Below are 19240 nucleotides of genomic sequence, written 5' to 3'. Positions count from 1 at the left end.
CAAACAAGATTACATCACATTTCTTGAGGACATGAACTGCAATGGATATGCTGAACTTGTGCCAAATGACCAGATGATGGACAGTAAGGGAAGGGTATGGTATATTCCCCATCATGGTTTTTACCATCCCACGTAAAAAAAACAGAGTTGTTTTTGATTGTCCTGCAACATACAAGGGCACCTCCCTCAACTGCCAGCTCTCACAAGGACCAGACCTGACCAACTCTGTTGTGGGAGTTCTTCTTCACTTCAGACAAGAGCCTATTGCAGTCATGGCAGACATACAAGCTATGTTTCACCAGGTCCATGTTCCAGAATATCACAGGAACTTTCTACGCTTCCTCTGGTGGTCTGAAGGTGACACCACACAGACTCCAAAAGAATATCATATGAAAGTACATCTGTTTGGAGCTGTTTCTTCACCAAGCTTGGCAAACTATGCTTTAAGGAGAACAGCAGAAGACAATGCTCTACAGTTTCCAGCTGAAGTCATCAGTACTATCATGCACAATTTTGTGGATGATTGCCTTAAATCTCTCCCCACTGAAGAGGATGCAATAAAATGGTCAAGGATTTGACAGCCCTCTGCAGTAAAGGTGGCTTTCATCTTTCAACGTGGCTCAGTAACAGCCGTGCAGTGCTGCATACTATTCCAGACAATAAAAAAGCAAAGGAAATACTGGAGATGGATTTGGATGGAGATGAGCTTCGAAAGGAGAGCGCATTAGGACTTCAGTGGTGCACTGAAAATGACACGTTCAAGTTCAAAACATCTCTACATGAACGGCCACATACGAAAAGAGGAATACCGTCAGTAGTGAGCTCACTGTATGATCCTCTAGGATTTCTTGCCCCATTCACAATCACTGCCAAGCTGCTACTTCAGGAGCTCTGTAGAAAAAATCTGGGCTGGGATGATGATGGTGGGATGATGTTCACTCAAAACTCCAAACAATGGTCTGGCTGGCTGGAAGACCTGAAGAGAATGACAGAGTTTAAAGTGGATCGGTGTGTTAAGCCCAAAACCTTCTGTCTTGCTGCAGCACAGCTTCACTTCTCTGATGCCAGCCAAGTGGGATACGGCATCATTTTTGTTGCAGCCAGCAGAGAGCTAAAAGAAAGTCTGAGTGCTTTAAACCAGGACAAAATCCAAAGAACTTTGGCTCAAGATGGCATAAACTGGCATTTTAACACGCCTGCAGCCTCACATCAAGGAGGTGTTTGGGAGCGCTTGATTCGTTCAGTGACAAGTGTTCTCACCTCAATCCTTAAGCAGCAGGTTGTGGATGATGAAACACTGCAGACCATCTTTGGCGAAGCTGAAGCCATCTTAAATGACAGACCGATCACCACAGTCTCTGATGATCCAGATGATTTGGAAGCCATCACACCAAACCACATCTTGACCTTAAAGGGCAAACTTGTCATACCACCTGGATTGTTTGAAAAAAAGGATTTGTACCTGAGGAAAAGATGGAGACAAGTAAAATACATGGCTGAATTATTCTGCAAAAGATGGATTTCTGAATACTTGCCACTTATGCAGGAAAGACAAAGGTGGATGAGACCAAGAAGAAACCTAAGTCCAGGAGATGTTGTCCTGATTGCAGATACCACTGCGCCCAGAGGATGCTGGCAGATGGGCAGAATTCTGTCTGTAAACACTGATGCAGAGGCCTGGTTCGCTCTGTGCAACTGAAGACCAAAACCAGTGTGTTGGAGAGACCAGTGACCAAGCTTTGCCTGCTGCTGGAGGCAGCTGTGGACTAAAACCTCTATCTGCACTACCTCTTATTCCTCTATCTACCTCTCTGTCTTTGTTCTTGTTTTTTCAGGTCCAGAAAGAAGATGAAGAACACTGCATTGCAGATATTGTTAGAATAGCTCCATTTAGTTTATGAGTGTAATTGTGACTAAGTGCACAATTAGGGGCCGGAGTGTAGGAGCTATTTGTCGGTTTAGTTTTTTGTTTAAAGTTCATTTACCTTTTTTGTTTACTAACTCAGTATTGTTTTGCTAATTGTTTAACTTTTGTTTATTTTTTGTTTGTTTAACTCTTTCCCCGCCAGAGCATTTTCCAGTGAGTTGGTAGCCAGCGCCAGCCGTTTTGGTCATTTTCACTAATCTTTGGAGGCTCACTGAAAATGTTGTGTTAGGAGTATGTGAACACTGAATACATCAAAAGAAAGAACAGAACTTCAACTTATAAACACAAAAAACTATTTTATTCTATCTTTATTCGTTCGTGAGATATAAACATTTGAATATTGGTCATTTTCAGGAAAAAAATGAATTTTGAGCAAAAAGCTGAGAAAATTGCATTTTTTTCAAAGATATTGATTTTCAAGAGAAAACTGATTTCCTATTTACATTTTTGACTCTTTCTTATTTACCAACAGTAACGCTGTCTTCAAAATCACAAAATAAAATATAATAACAGCAATAATAGTAACAAACAGCTCTAAGATATCCCATCATTCCACAAAATGTTAGGGGAATCCACACCAAACTTTAGACCAAACATCTTGTAAAGCACCAGGTTCCTTCTAAACTTTGCACATTTACATACATCAGTTATAAGTCTAACACATAGTAGTTTAGCTTTTGGATATAAACACCTCAATATTCCTCATTTTCAAGAAAAAAAAGAAACAAATGCACTAAATACTGTAGATTTCTGGCCTTTGGCTGCACCAGGTCCTCCTGTTGGACCAGCTGCTGTGTTTGATCTGTAAATAATTCTATGGACATCTAGTTATTTATCTCTGTATGAATATATGTATTTATTTATTTCATACAAAAGCCAAATCCAAAAGTGTCTTCCATGTGTCCTGCTGACATTCTACAGCTGAATATGTTCTGTGTCCTCAGTCTGAATCTGAACTCACTCTAACAGATGCAGACTAGCTGTCCTTTGTCTTGTCCCATGTCTGTATGTCTGTCTTCTCCTTGAATGTCCACTAGAAATGTCTCTTTTCTCTTCCTCCTGTCTGTCATTTTCTCCGTGTCGCTCTGTGCCCCCGCCCCCCCCCCCCCCCCCCCACCTCCGTGTCGGGCCTGAGCCGCTCCGTGTTTCCCGTGTTCCGTGTCCGTCTCCCTCACCTTCTATTTCTCCGTTCCTGTCTCTAAATGGTTCTTCTGTAGCTCCATCATATATTGAATTGTCAGACTCTGTCTCCATAATCATCTTTAAGGCTTTTGAAACTGCGCGCGGTTCCTGCACAGTCTGCACTTCCTCATTCAGTGACTGCCGCTGGATGCGTTGCCATGGGATACGGAGACTCCAGTGCAAAAACGTTAAACCCGGCCCGTCATTTTTCCGAAAAAGTGCTTAATTGTTTGTTTTTGGACTAAGGAAAGTAATTCACATGATCCACAACACCTCCAACTACAGTATAACAGTGAAAACACGGATTGACGGAAAATCTCGTCATTGGCGGGGAAGCGTTGGGAAGCAATTGACGGAATATCTCGTCAATGGCGGGGAAAGAGTTAATATTTAGAATTTATTTTTTTTATTTTTATGGTTGTTTTCATTCTTTGGTATTTAGCACCTTTTTGTTTTGTTTTCTTATTGGTTTAGACCGTGGGCACCTGGGTATAAATAGGGAGCACAAAGATAGACCAAAATACACCTGGGTGGGCCTATGTATTTTTTTACCAGTCACAGACAGACACAGCCACACAGAAGATCAGACAGGATGAGCAGGAGAGACATCACAAAAGGCCTTAGCTGTTGTTTGCCTGTGAAATCTTGAAAATAAACCATTTGAACTACATCTGTGATATGGACATTGTGTTTTGACTGCGTAAACCACAAACCAATGGTGCATCCAGTGGTTATTTGAGTTATGTTACAGTCTTAAGTTCAGTCACCTTTAAGTTGATTTAATTTTGATGACAAATAGCCGCAACACTGTCAATCAAACTTTAGCGCTGGTTTGCTGTCTGACACTGGGGAGGGGTGGGGCCAGGAGGAGCAGGATGAACCAGATGTCAGACAGGAAGTGGGTTTAGCCCCGCAACGATGTGGGCAGAGTTTAGTCAGGAGTTATTTTCACCTACAATGAGACACAGACTTCTATTTGACTAATGTGAAAGACAAGTGTGTGTGTGTGTGTGTGTGTGTGTGTGTGATCTGTGGGTGGATCCTGGCAGTCGGTAAAAGATACAATGTGGAGTGGAATTTCACCAAAGTTCACAGCAACTTTTCTGGAGATTCTCCGGTGGGAATCAGCCTCTGTAAAGAGAAGGTAAAAGAGCTGAAAGCTAAAGTCCAAAAACAACTGTCCATGTTCACTAAACTGACCAAGACCAGCGTTTCAACAGAGGCATCATTAAAGTGGTTCACATCCTGGACAAGCGCAAACATATGTGCGCATGCGCTCATACAGCTGCAGTCGGACCTGAACAGGTGCCTCTGGGTTGTACTCCAGTGGGATGACTCAGTAGAAGTGACAGGGGGGTGCTGGGTTTATGTACACAAAGTTCTGTTTTTAATTGATACGTTTTGACACCGTATGTGAACTTACTTCGTATTTTTCTTGTTTAAAGCAGCGTTTGTTTTTTAGCACCGCTGTTTTACATTCACATACTCCCAAACTGACATCAACTTAAAACTAGGGGAGGGCAAGTTAAGGCGTTATTACCACATTAACGCAATCATTAAATAACACCGACAATATTTTAAATCTCACATTAATGCCGTTTTATTCTAACTCCTATTCTTCTGCCCCTGCTTGTGTGTGTAGCGATTAGCTCGGCAGATAAACAACAGGTTTCCCAAGAAAAGCCAGACGCCCAAAACTTCTCTCCAAATCTTTTACTTGAGACTCACTGTAAAACTGCAACATACACAAAAATATGTCTCAGCTGTGTTCATTGCCTTAGTACATTTACATGGCATTATACATTAAATTGAATGGAAAAAAAGACCGCTAGCTCGATGCTAACTTAAATGGGAAAATCCATAGATACGCTAACGATTAGCATTTACAGATTAATTTAAGATTCACAACGTCTTTTTATCCAGCAACAAAAGTTCACATCAGAGATATTTATACTATTCATTCTTACAACAACTGAACATAAAATACTCACAGGTAAACGTTTTTCGGGTCATACAAACAGAGTGCAAGAAACGTGTGTCAGTACCTTCTTCTGTCCGAACTGGCTACGGGAACACCGCAAGGACAAAACATACGTTAGTGCAATTTATTCCGACCACTAGAGGACCCCCTTTGTTTGCTTTTAACAACTGAACATCTCATATTATTCAGCTTATTAGTATTAGTACTTATTAGTGGGCTTTAGACCAGTGACGTGCAGTGGGGTTCATCGCTGGGGAGGCACTGACTCTTTCAGAGCCAGATCTACAAATATATGGTGGCCTGAGAAACTGGAATAGAGAGAGTGAGCAAACGGAATGGCCTGGGTATATGGGCTCTGCATCAAGTCAGCATAGGTAGACTGGCAGGAACTCAACAGGAAACCCTCAAAAAGAGCCATTTCAAACTAAAAATAAAAAAAAAGTTTATGGTCTTACCTTTATTTGTACATGAAATGTAATCCTCCATTTTTGATGAGGTGAATTAAAGTGTATAAAAAAGAACGAAGAAGATTAGAAGCGCATGAATCTGTGGACTCACAGGCGCCATCTATCATGAGGCAGGGGTACTGTTTGCCTTCCCTAGTAACTTTTCCACTGCGGTTTTATGATTAATCTGCGAGCCTAAAATCATTACAGAAATACACGCCATACGTTATGCAGATTATGGAAGTACAGAGCATATAATCAGAGAGTTTGAACGCATTTTAACTGCGATATACAGAGGGACAGCGGCACAATATTTTCATCAGGTACCAGCAGAGTTCATGAGGGGAGTAGAATGTTCTCCAGGAGGCACAGCACAGCGCTGCCTTGCCTCCCTGTATTTGGGTCATACAAACAGAGGAAAGCATGCGGAAATTCTGCTCTTCTAATTGAAAAAAAAAAAAAAAAATAATAATAATAATAATAATAATAATAATAATAATAATAATAACAATATTGGATTCGAACAGAAAAGGAGTTTATAGGACATACCAGCTGACCACTATAAACATTTATTATATTTTATAGTCAAGTTTTGTTTTTTTTTTTCAAGATTGACAAGGGAGGCTCTGCCTCCCCTGCCTCCTCTGACTGCACGTCACTGCTTTAGACTCATGTCAGTCACTCACAACCAGAAATAAACTGGTGGGGAGATAAACATGGAGAAAAGTATTGGTCTTTTACATGGACATTTTCATTTTAAATGTCTTCAGATGGTGGGGTTGAGAAGGACAAAGTTGTTTGTAAGCACTGCAATGTGGAATTTTTTATTTTTTTTTATCACTGGAGTACTTTGAGTCTGAAATATCACTTAAAGGCAATATACACTGTTGATGCCAGCAAACCGCCCCCCCTCCATAATTGTGTGATCAGTCGTGATTAATTGCAGAAATCCATGTGATTAATTGTAATTAAAAATTTTAATCGCTGCCCAGCACTACTAAAAACATATACATGATGATAATCTGAGGGTCCAAAATGACATGACAGACTCTGGTGAAAGTGAAAGAGGGATAAGGGTTTTTAAATTTCTGGTTAAATAATGTTTTGGACCAAAACATAAGAGAAAATGAATCCTCATGGTGCACTGCACTTCTGCATTTGACAGCAAAACATCTACTGGCTTTGACCGTAATTGTAAAATAACTCGCCTTTTTATGAGTTGGAATGACACTGTATCTGTTAATAGTTATAGCTTTGAACGAGTATATGTTTTGTCATGGCAGCAATTACCACACTGCAGGATTGTGTAAAAATTGTACTTTGTGAAGTGTTAGATTGAGCTGTTGAAAGTTACCTTTAAAATACTAAAATAATATGTAATCATTCCTATGAAAAGCAGTACCAGTCTAAAGTGTGGGTACCCTTTCCCATTCAATACTTCATATATTAATAAGTCAAATGTAATGTAATGTAATAAAAAAAAAAAAAACTTGTAATTGTTTTCCAAGTACATTCGGAAGCACTGATATTTTCGCCTCTGCCATTAGGGTATGTTAATAAAAGGTACTGTTTAAAAAATCTGTTATTTTGTGTTTCATTTCATGATTTGTTGAAGCCCTCAATTAACAACATTTTATTGAGTAAAAAGTAGACATATTAAGAATGGAATATAATCACATTTTAAAGAGGTAAAAACAGTAAATACTTTGTTAATTTTATTTTAAATAATTCTTGAAATAAAGTAAATAAAAGTTCGGTAAATAACCTGAAAAACATTATTATAATTTACTGGGTTTTTGTGACATGCGAAAGTGTTCTTAAGTGAAATTTACAAGGAAAGATCTTTTGTTAAAGGACTACATATGTTAGTAAAATTTATTTGAATATGTTTGATTTAGTAATGGTTACTAGTAAGTAATCTTTACTTAGAAATTTCCAAAGTAAAATTTACTTAGGATTTCGATGTGGAAATTATTGCCTAGGTTTTTTTAAGTAAGTAAATGGCACTCCTTTTTTTTTTTTTTTTTTTTTTTTTTTTTTCAGTGTAGATTTTTGGTACCATTGTGGCAATTTATTATTGGGCTCAGATTGGAGCTGGGAAAAAACTTGATATTCAAGGTGGGTAAAAGAGACGCTATTGGAAAAAATGTTTGGAAGCCTCTGAATACCTGTGGAATTAACTGTGATATGGAAATAAGTCTGTCAAGGAAAAAGAGTGGAAACACCAACATAAATCTTCACTGCCTCTTTCCTTTAGGTTCTTGTTGGAGAAGAAAAGTCCATCCACATGAAGGTCTACTGGACACTGCCCTGCTGTGGAGGAGGAGCAGTGCTGGTTGATGAACAGGAGAACCAGACCAAAACTGAACCCATCCAACCTTTCTAATGTGACCACAGGAAACTCACCAGCACCTCTGGCTTTGAATACACACTGTTTTGCTTCTTTCACATCAATAAAAGAAATCATTCTTTCAGATCAGCATGTTAATTATACTACCAGATAGTATAGAAAGGACGGAAAAGTTCAACATAATGCAAAACTACAAAAAAAAAACAAACATCAAATTTACTATTTAACATATCTACTGCATGCTTTTAAAATATATTAAATATATGATATCTTTGAGCTGTTCATTTTGCCAATGCTTATTTGTCGTTGATGGATTTTTCACAGATATTTCATGGTTCAGTTTCTTGAATTTCAGTGAAACGTCTGCTAAAGTTTTAACACAAACTAAAAAGAAATCATCTCCTGTGTAGGAGCTATTTGTCGGTTGTAGTTTTCTGATTAAAGTTAATTTACCTTTTTTGTTTACCAACTTAGTATTTTTTTGTGTATTGTTTATTTTTTGTTTATTTTTTGTTAGTTTAATATTTAGACTATATTTTTTGCTTTTTAAGGTTATTGTTTTCATCCATTGGTATTTTGCACCTTTTTGTTTAGTGTTTTCTCATTGGTTTAGACCGTGGGCACGTGGGTATAAATAGAGGAGCACAAAGTTAGACCAGCATGCACCTGGGTGGGCCTATGGTTCTTTATCAGACAGTCAGACAGGATGAGAAGGAAAGACAGCACAGAAGACCTTAGTTGTTGTTTTTCCTGCAAAATCTTGAAATAAACCACTTGAACTACATCTATGATATGGACATTGTATTTTGACTGTGTAAACCACAAACCCATGGTGCATCTAGTGGTTATTTGAGTTATGTTACAGTCTTAAGTTCAGTCACCTTTAAGTTGATTTAATTTTGATGACAAATAGCCGCTACATCCTAGAATAACTCAGTTAAGCCTTTCAGTTTGGGTGCTTCCACAAATGAGTCCAGTTTTCTGTTTTGTAAAAGCCTCAGTAGTGAAATAGAACAAAGTCCTATCACACATACCACATCATATATCATATGTTTTGGAGTTCTTGTACTATTTCTATTGTATAGAACTTTATACTTACTCTCTCTTCCTCTACTTCTTAGTCAGACATTGGACTTTTCAAAGTTCCTTTTCAGACTACAGTTGTTCATCCTGTTTCTGTCTCACGTATCTCCAAATGAACTGAACCTTAATGATGTATTCCAACCTGTGAGGGCTTATACCACCCAACATTTTACAAACAGTGTCATGAAAAGACACAGTTGTTGTTAAATATTGGAAGAGCTTTTCCAACTATTACAGTAGCATTACTACTTCCTTACTCACCAGTTTACACATTGAACACTAAATGTACAGTTTTCTAAATCTACAGTTTGTGGTAGATGCCTTAACAACACTTAAACTCTGCTCTTTAACCCTCCAGGGTGATCAAAGCGTGAGAAAAGATAAAAAGGTTTTTGTTTGAGATTAATACACCATGAAAACCTGCAGATATGATTAATAGATAGACACCTTTATATGTTCATAGACACACCTGCTTTACTCTTTCAACTTCGAAAACAGATGAGAGACCATGATTAGGAATTGCTTTGTAATAAATAGTATAGAGTTTTTTCAAATTGTATTCTACTATTTTTGTGTATTATTGGGTCCAATATGTTAAATAATGTAAAGTGCAAAGGAATGATCATATTATCAAGGTGAAACAGTGCTGAAAAATATATAACAAATGTGGTTAACATTTTTGATGTGTTATATAAAGGAAAACTCAAAAGTATGGACAGACCGCTAGGAGTTAAACACTGTCTTCCACTACGAACCACTAGATCAGTGAGGTCCAATCCACTGATGAAATGACATGCACAATTAAAGTAACCAAAGAAAACACAGGAGAAAAAGATGAAGTTTAAGCAGTTTATTAGAATTAGTATCAAAACAGACCAAATCAAATCAAATCAGACCAAATCCATTCAAATCAGACCAAATCAGATCAGATCAAATCAGACCAAATCAGATCAAATCAGACCAAATCAGATCAAATCAGATCAGATCAAATCAGACCAAATCAGATCAAATCAGACCAAATCAGATCAGATCAAATCAGACCAAATCAGACCGAATTAGACCAAATCAGACCAAATCAAACCAATTTGTTGTAAACTAGACTTTTGAGCTAATCTACAGAAACCCAACAGAATCCTCCAGGGGCAAAAACTTAGTGTGATAGTGGCCAGGAAAAACTTCCTTCTAACAAGGAAGAAAAGCTGGAGCAGACCTAAACTCCTGGAGGATGGTCATCTGCCTTGACCAGCTGGGGTGAAAGAAAGAAAGAAAGAAAGAAAGAAAGAAAGAAAGAAAGAATGAAGCAAAGAGAGAAAGAATGAAAGAAAGAAAGAGAGAAAGAATGAAAGAACCAAAGAATGAATGAGAGAACAAAAGAATGAATGAGAGAACGAAAGAAAGAAAGAGAAAGAGAGAAAGAAGGAAAGAACAAAAGAAAGAAAAAAACGAAAGAAAGAAGGAATGAGCGAACGAAGGAAAGAAAGAGAAAGAACGAGAGAAAGAATGAAAGAACGAAGGAAAGAAAGAAAGAACGAAAGTAAGAAGGAATGAGAGAAGAAGGAAAGAAAGAAAGAAAGAATGAAGCAAAGAGAGAAAGATTGAAAGAAAGACAGAGAGAAAGAATGAAAGAATGAATGAGAGAACGAAAGAATGAATGAGAGAACGAAAGAAAGAAAGAGAAAGAGAGAAAGAAGGAAAGAATGAAAGAAAGACAAAAACAAAAGAAAGAAGGAATGAGAGAACGAAGGAAAGAAAGAGAAAGAACGAGAGAAAGAACGAAAGAACGAAGGAAAGAAAGAAAAGAACGAAAGTAAGAAGGAATGAGAGAATGAAGGAAAGAAAGAAAGAAAAAAAGAAAGAAGAGTGAGAGAAGAGAGGTACAAAGGGGGGAGTGAGAGAGAGGAGAGGGGAAAAGAGAGAGAGAGAGGAGAGAGGGAGAGAGGGAGAGAGTGAAAGAAAGAGAGAGAGAGAAAGAGAGAGTGGAAGGAGAAGAGGGAGAATGAGAGAGGAGAGGTAAAGGTAGGACCACTGCTCTGCTCCATTCAACTGAGGGCATGTAGACCGCCGGAGGTGGAGGTAACCTCAGCGTGGATACAGAGGCCGGTCCAACCCCGCAGGGCCGGGAAGAAAGACAAGAAGAAAGAAAGAAAGAAAACAGATGGGAGAGAGAAGAAGGGAGGGGGCCTGGGAAGAAAGAGAAGAAAGAAAGAAAGAAAGAAGGAAAAGACAGGGCCCCCCGGGGTGGAGGCGAGGGGGTGGGGGGGGGTTGCTGCTCCATCCCGGAACTCAGGGCCTCCAGACAGTGGGGGCGTAAGGTAGGCTGCCAGGGTCTTCCGGACAGCCGGAGGAAGGGGGAAGGGGCCACCGGGGTCCTCGTACAGCAGAGGCGGCAGGCGGGGCCCCGGGGTCCTCGGGTTAGCCACAGGCCGCCAGTGTTCTTGGCACAGCCAGAGGCGGGAGGAGGGGGTCTGCTGAGGTCCTCCGGACAGCCGAAGGCGGAAGGCGGGGCCCACCGGGGTCCTCGGGACAGCCAGAGGCGGAAGGCGGGGTTCTGCCGGGGTCCTCGAGACAGCCGGAGGAGAGGGGCGGGGGGCTGCTGGGTTCCTCGGGACAGCCGGAGGAGGCGGGCGAGGGGCTGCCGGGGTCCTCCGAAAAGCCGGAGGCGGAAGGCAGGGGTCCGCTGGGGTCCTCCGGAAAGCCGAAGGAGGGGGGCGGGGGCCGCCGGGGTCCTCCGGACAGCTGGAGGCGGAAGGAGGGGGTCCACCGGGGTCCTCGGGACAGCCGGAAGCGGAAGGCGTGGGTCCGCCGGGGTCCTCGGGACAGCCGGCGGTAGGGGACGGGGGGCCGCCGGGGTCCTCCGGACAGCTGGAGGCGGAAGGCGGGGGTCCACCGGGGTCCTCGGGACAGCCGGAAGCGGAAGGCGTGGGTCCGCCGGGGTCCTCGGGACAGCCGGAGGTGTGGGGCGAGGGGCCGCCGGGGTCCTCCGGTAAGCTGGAGGCGGAAGGCGGGGGTCCGTTGGGGTCCTCCGGACAGCTGCAGGCGGGGGGCGGGGAGCCGCCGGGGTCCTACGGGAAGCTGGGGGCGAAAAGGGGGGGGTCCGCCGGGGTCCTCTGGACAGCCAGAGGAAGAAGGTGGGGGTCCGCCGCTCTGCTTCGGAGATACTGTTGGTACTTCTTGCTGGAGCGCAGGCACCGTAGGAAAGACCGAATTGGTCTTGGGATGCGGCTCTGCGCTGGACAGCTGGAGGCAGGGGTCTCCTCAGGAATGGGTGACAATGCCTGGGGCCAACGAAGCAGGGGCCGGGTCCAACCTCGCAGGGTCTGGAAAACACAGAAATCAAGTAAGCATTCAACCTTTTCAAACTTTTTCATGCAAATGATTCATTCTGATATTCAACTCCTGTCATTTGGATGTGCTTTGTTTCAGAACAGGGTGATGTGTTTGCTTTGAGCTGTTCAAAACACTCTCAATAATTCAGCTCATCCATATTTTTTATCTGTACTGTTGTACAGCTGCACAGTTATAGGAAATGGCTTTTGGAATAAAGAACGTATACACAAAAAATTTTATGTGGAACAACAGAACTTTCAGAGGCACATCGCACCGAGCCACAAGTCCACAAATCCAGCAAGAGACAAACACCAGGAACTACATTTCCTTCAGGAAATGTGGGCGTCGACTTTTATCTAAAACTTGTCAGACTATTTAATGAATCTCTATTTTTATCAGTTTTACTTTCTGTTGAGTATTATTTTGATGAATTCAGTGATTTTGGGTGATTTTTGCTTTGGTGTTTGTCTCGGTTTCATGTAAAATTAATTATTCTTTGACATATACCTCAGATTTTATTCAATATCAGTGTTATTTTGAGTTTTATTACAAAACATGACAAGGTGTACATCAGTTTTGCATCACTTTTACTCCTGCTTTAAGAGTTTTTGAAATAAATTGACTAGTTAACTTCAGTTTTTCTTAATATCAGTCTTAGTTTTAGCTCAAACTTGTCCGATTATTTAATAAATCTCTATTTCTTTATCAGTTTTACTGTTCTTTGAGTACTATTTAGGTAAAGTGAGTAATTTTGTATGCAGGTTGATGGGTATTTTTAGTAATTAGAGTAGCACACCTATAGTTTTAAATGACCATATGCAGTAGTCACTAAAACTAAAACGTACTAAAAAGTTACTAAACTTACTAAAAAGTTAATAAAATTACCCATCAGACCTGCATTTGGTTATTTAAAAGTATAGATGTGCTACTCTGATTACTAAAACTACCCATCAGACCTGAATATGGTCATTTAAAACTATAGGTGTGCTACTCTGATTACTTAAAATACCCATCAGACCTGCATTTGGATATTTAAAAGTATAGGCGTGCTACTCTGATTACTAAAACTACCCATCAGACCTGCATTTGGATATTTAAAAGTATAGGTGCGCTACTCTGATTACTACAACTACCCATCAGACCTGCATTTGGATATTTAAACGTATAGGTGCACTACTCTGATTACTGAAACTACCCATCAGACCTGCATTTGGTAATTCAAAAGTATAGATGCGCTACTCTGATTACTAAAACTACCCATCAGACCTGAATATGGTCATTTAAAACTATAGGTGTGCTACTCTGATTACTTAAACTACCCATCAGACCTGCATTTGGTTATTTGAAAGTATAGATAGGCTACTCTGATTACTTAAACTACCCATCAGACCTGCATTTGGTTCTTTGAAAGTATAGATGCGCTACTCTGATTACTAAAACTACCCATCAGACCTGAATATGGTTATTTAAAACTATAGGTGTGCTACTCTGATTACTTAAACTACCCATCAGACGTGCATTTGGTTATTTAAAAGTATAGGTGCGCTACTCTGATTACTAAAACTACCCATCAGACCTGCATATTGTTATTTAAAAGTATAGATGTGCTACTCTGATTACTAAAACTACCCATCAGACCTGCATTTGGTTATTTGAAAGTATAGATGGGCTACTCTGATTACTAAAACTACCCATCAGACCTGCATCTGGTTATTTGAAAGTATAGATGGGCTACTCTGATTACTAAAACTACCCATTAGACCTGATTATGGTCATTTAAAACTATAGGTGTGCTACTCTGATTACTTAAAATACCCATCAGACCTGCATTTGGTTATTTAAAAGTATAGGTGCGCTACTCTGATTACTAAAACTACCCATCAGACCTGAATATGGTCATTTAAAACTATAGGTGTGCTACTCTGATTACTTAAAATACCCATCAGACCTGCATTTGGTTATTTCAAAGTATAGATGGGCTACTCTGATTACTAAAACTACCCATCAGACCTGCATTTGGTTATTTGAAAGTATAGATGGGCTACTCTGATTACTAAAACTACCCATCAGATCTGATTATGGTCATTTAAAACTATAGGTGTGCTACTCTGATTACTTAAAATACCCATCAGACCTGCATTGGTTATTTAAAGTATAGGTGCGCTACTCTGATTACTAAAACTACCCATCAGACCTGCATATTGTATTTAAAAGTATAGATGTGCTACTCTGATTACTGAAACTACCATCAGACCTGAATATGGTCATTTAAAACTGTAGGTGTGCTACTCTGATTACTTAAAATACCCATCAGACCTGCATATTGTTATTTAAAAGTATAGGTGCGCTACTCTGATTACTAAAACTACCCATCAGACCTGCATTTGGTTATTTAAAAGTATAGGTGCGCTACTCTGATCTTCAAATTTACTGATTAAGTAGAGTAAACAAACAGATATTAGCATCTTTCTGCGTACGGGTTTTGGTAATCTGACACAGTATGACACACGTTTACATTAGTTTTCATGTTTTAATCCTGCTCTAAGTGTTATGTAGATGAAATGACTAGTATAAATGACTTTTTTCTTACCTTAGCCATGGGCGGCAAACTTCCTCCTGGTCGGGTCCGGGTCCGGGTCTGGGTCCTGGTTCGGGTCCGGGTCCTGGTTCTTCTACGGTGTCCGGTCCTTGTCCTGGTCCTGATCCTGGTCTGAAGTTTTGCGTCTCTGGCTCCTTCTTTCGGGTGGTTTTTAAAGTTTTTTTTTCTGTTAGCTTAGCGCACTATACTCCTACACTGCTACTACTAGGGCTAGCTGACATGGAAAAGGGAAGAATAATAACCGTCCACTTTACATATTCTGTCCAGTAACCTGGCAACGGGGATGCACGCGCATGTTTCAAGTGCTGGTTTTGTGTGTGCGTGCGTGTTTGGGGGGCGGGGGTCAACGGGGATGCAAGCCCATTTTTCAATTGCTGGTTTTGTGTGTATTGGGGCGGGTTGGTTTCCGTCCTACTTATAATACTATGAGGGTATGGGTCGGTGTAGACCTCATGCAGGGGTCACTGTAAACGTGTTCTTTTGTTGGAAGTTCCAAGAATAAGTCTGGATTCTTTTAGGTCTCATTTTTATACATTTATTGTTGACTTGCTCTGATCACTAACAACATATAACTCATATAACTCTGAGGTTTCACACCCCAAGTGGGGAAATGGACCCAGAACATGCCAATGCACATCACTTTTATAATCCTTGTAAACTGATCTTCAAACTACTAATAAAATACTAATACTGACTAACCTGTTATTCAATCCAAGAATTCAACCACCCAAATTAAAATATTTTAGTTCCCCCTTTTGACATGATTTTATCATGTCAATAACAAGATGAAATGTCTGTTTTTGTTATCCCCCTTTTATGTCCATCATCACTATAAACACCATATAATTAACTCTATTTATGCCATATGTGTAAGCTGAAATAATTCATAACATACGAAACAGCAATTCTTCATAACAGATAAATGGAATTTTTGAACAATTGTTATACATTAAAGAATATCACATCATCATATGAGCATATCATTCTTGATCAAGAGTCTATTTTACCCATTACACTAAAAATTTCAAACCTTTATCTATTATACTAAAATTCAAAACCATCTATACTCCACTGGTTCAGATTGCAGCAATAAACCACATAAATCCTATAATCTCATGTCTATACGTGTATATATAACTATGTATGAATATATCTTAGCTTTAGCAGAATATATGTATCTATAGAGAGGTGTAAAGTAAAAAGAAAAGAAAAAACAACACAAAACAATTGTCTTTATCAGTTGATGTCGGCCCTTGGATCTCCTGCTGTGATGATTGATGTTCTCCACAAGGACACCAGACCATTGTCCAGTTGTTTTAGTCGACAGGTGATGGATGCCAGAGTTCTCCGTTGGTTCCTCAAAGAGGGCAGTCAGATCTTCCAGGACACTGATAATGCTGTAGCAGATGTAGTGTTGTTTGAGATAACAGTGCAACAAAATCAACCATTTTCCACACACTACCGTTCTCAGCTGACAACATGTCCAAAGTCATATGATGTTTCCACGTCATCATGGACGTGGGGCTGCGCTGTTCTCTGATTCCTCTCACAGCATCCACAGTGTAGTTCACAAAGCCATGAAGTCCTTCTGCAACCCCCATGGAACTGTAATGGCATCAATGAATATCTGAGGGTCGAATGATATTCCTGGGATGGTAGTTGATCATCTTTTTGCAGTGCGGAAGAACATCCCATGACTTTCTCCTCCTTGCTCTTGAAGAGACCTGTAACATATGCGGCAGGAGACAACCGGAAACATTCCTGACCTTTAACCTCACTGACTGAAAGAGAGACCTGTGAGCACTCAATGAAAAGACCTTAGTAATAAAACTTCTCTGTACATTTAACAAGAGCATCTCTCAGTCCACACATCCCAGGGTGTCTGAATGGATGCCATGGCTGAGGTCTGTCCATGATCAGGTTTTCATAGGGACCTTTTACTGATTACCTGTATGAGTGATTTATCCTCTATAGTGACTGGGATCTGGTGCTGTCTTCACTGGGTTTGACATGACCCCCCTAATTGTTATCTATCTAAAGGGATCCCCTTTGTAGCCCAGAACTTCCCCACAGTCGCCAGGCGGACAAATCACCCAATTGTCACTGTGACTCTCACAGTGTGAGAGGTGAACCCAGGTCGTCCTTTCTGTAATTTTCAACAATCTGAAATGGACCCTTCTGCTCCAAACTGGTCCAGCTGTTCTCCTTCTCCCTTTAATCAGGACCCACAGTCCTGGTTTTACCACTGGGTCTGATTTCATCAGGTCTCCTGAAACAAAATTAACAAAAGAGACTTCTCTACTGGTTAGTACTTTATTCATATATTCTGCTAAAGTCAATCATCTCCTTCTCCACTCCCCTGTTTCTTATTCATTATAATATCACTCCCTCATCCCTACGGATCATGGATGATAAATACAATAATTTTCACTAATTGTTTATTTTTTGTTAAATATTTAGAATATATTTTTTGATTTTTATGGTTATTGTTTTCATTTTTTGGTATTTAGCACCTTTTTGTTTTGTGTTTTCTCATTGGTTTAGACCGTGGGTACCTGGGTATAAACAGGGAGCACAAAGATAGACCAGCATGCACCTGGGTGGGCCTATGTTTTTTTACCAGTCACAGACAGACATAGTCGCTCAGAAGATCAGACAGGATGAGCAGGAGACACATCGTAAAAGGCCTTAGTTGTTGAAGATCATTCAGTTCTGTCTATTGTCGCTGTGCAAGTCAGGAGCCACAGAACAAATGCATCTGTGCACACATACGCCTTTTTAGACCCAGGCAGGACGGGCACATTTTGCACAGAAAGCCTGTCAAGAAAATTAAATGTCGAAGGAAAGAAAGCAAATATTTTGCTAAGAACTATGGGACACAAAAACATTGTGAATACAGATATAAATTCTGGTCTTGAAGTTGCTGCTCTTGATAAAAATGACTTTATTGAGCTTCCAGATGTCATGATGTGGCATGTCGGTGCGCACCCGCTTGGTGATTAGTGAGTGGCACCGACAGAGCCTATAAGGCATAGTGGGTAGTCCACGCAGCCATTCAGTCTCAGGTGGGTTTCAGAGGAGCAGCGTGTACAGACCAGTGGTTGTTGGGGCTTTATTGCTCCTTTGCTCTGTACCTGATCTCCAGCCAGAGCTGTTCCAGTAACTACCGTGTGGCTACCACGCACCTCCTCCTTTGTTTGCTCTCCAGCCGGTGTGCGTGCGGCCGGCTTTGGGTCGCCGTGATTCCCTCTCCTGTAGGTCGCCTCGTTGTTAAGTTGATTTGAGCTGCATACCAGCGCTTACACCAAATTATTTCCGGGTCCTAGGCTGTTGCTGGGATTTAGCCGTGGTTTCCCCGTGGCGTCCCCCCTCTTCCTGCAGTCCGCACGTGCATGTGTTTTCGCCAACAGGTAAGGCGCACACACCCGACCCTGTATGGTTTCTGGTGTGGCTGATGATTAAAACCTTCATCTCCATCCAGGACCTGCAGCGTTGGCCTGGCTTATACCCGCTGCCTTTGTTTGGGAAGTGCCGTTGTTTTGCCCGTCTGTGAGTCTACGGGGGTCCCTGCACTGCATACCATCCTTTGGACCCCAGTCGTTACAACCGTGCATCAGGTGCGCGCGCACGCCGTTGCGCTACAGCCGGCGTGCGCATGTGAAAACGACATCAGAGGTTAATTAATTCCTTCTGCCCTTTTTTTTTTCTTATAGTTGGATTTATTTTGCATGTAGGGTGAGTGAACTCGCATGCGTGTTATTTGTTGCTGAATTGCTTTGTGTGATGTTACTGTCGTTGCTTTGCATGTTTCCTTATTTGCTTAGTTTTTCATATTTGCTGTGATTTATTTGCTTGCATTGTTTGTTGTTGCCTTGTTTGCTGTTATGTTGTTGTGTTGCCTATTGAATTATTATTCTCTGATTGTCATGTTTTAATAATTGAATTTTAATTTTGCTAAAATAAATAGGTCTATTTTTAAAAAAAGTGTTATTATAAAATAAAGTTTATTGTGTGTGATAAATCACATCCTCTGACTTACTTTGTCTTCACCTACGCGACCATTTGGTAAATTGAGATAGGTCCCGGGGCCTTTTCCCCAGGTGGCGTTGTCAAATTTTTTTTGTGTTGATGAAAAAGAAGTTCTACCTTCCACCCCCCCCACACACACACGCTACAATGACACAAAAGACTATGCCTGTTTCAAAGAGTACTGTTCCACAACAAGAAGATATTGTGAAGTGGCCATACCTTCAAAATGTTAAGCTCCACGACATTGATGCTGAGGTTGAATTACTTATTGGCACAGATGCAGCCAAAGTGATGGAGCCATGGGAGCTGATCAACA

At 40.7% G+C, this 19240-nt stretch overlaps 1 protein-coding gene across 1 annotated transcript; it reads right to left on the bottom strand.

The window, feature by feature from the left end:
* Positions 1-11381: 11381 nt before the first annotated feature.
* On the bottom strand, positions 11382-14895 carry LOC115417611 (proline-rich proteoglycan 2-like). Its single transcript, XM_030131624.1, has 2 exons — positions 14887-14895; positions 11382-12206 (listed from the first exon to the last, which is right to left on the bottom strand). Exons 1-2 carry the CDS (start codon positions 14893-14895, stop codon positions 11382-11384), a joined length of 834 nt encoding a protein of 277 aa, XP_029987484.1.
* Between the last annotated feature and the right edge of the window lie 4345 nt (positions 14896-19240).

The sequence above is a fragment of the Sphaeramia orbicularis genome, chromosome 4 (assembly GCF_902148855.1).
Source record: "Sphaeramia orbicularis chromosome 4, fSphaOr1.1, whole genome shotgun sequence".
Lineage (NCBI taxonomy): Eukaryota > Metazoa > Chordata > Actinopteri > Kurtiformes > Apogonidae > Sphaeramia > Sphaeramia orbicularis.
Note: the sequence above shows the minus strand (reverse complement) of the source record. Positions and strands in the feature narration are given on the sequence as shown.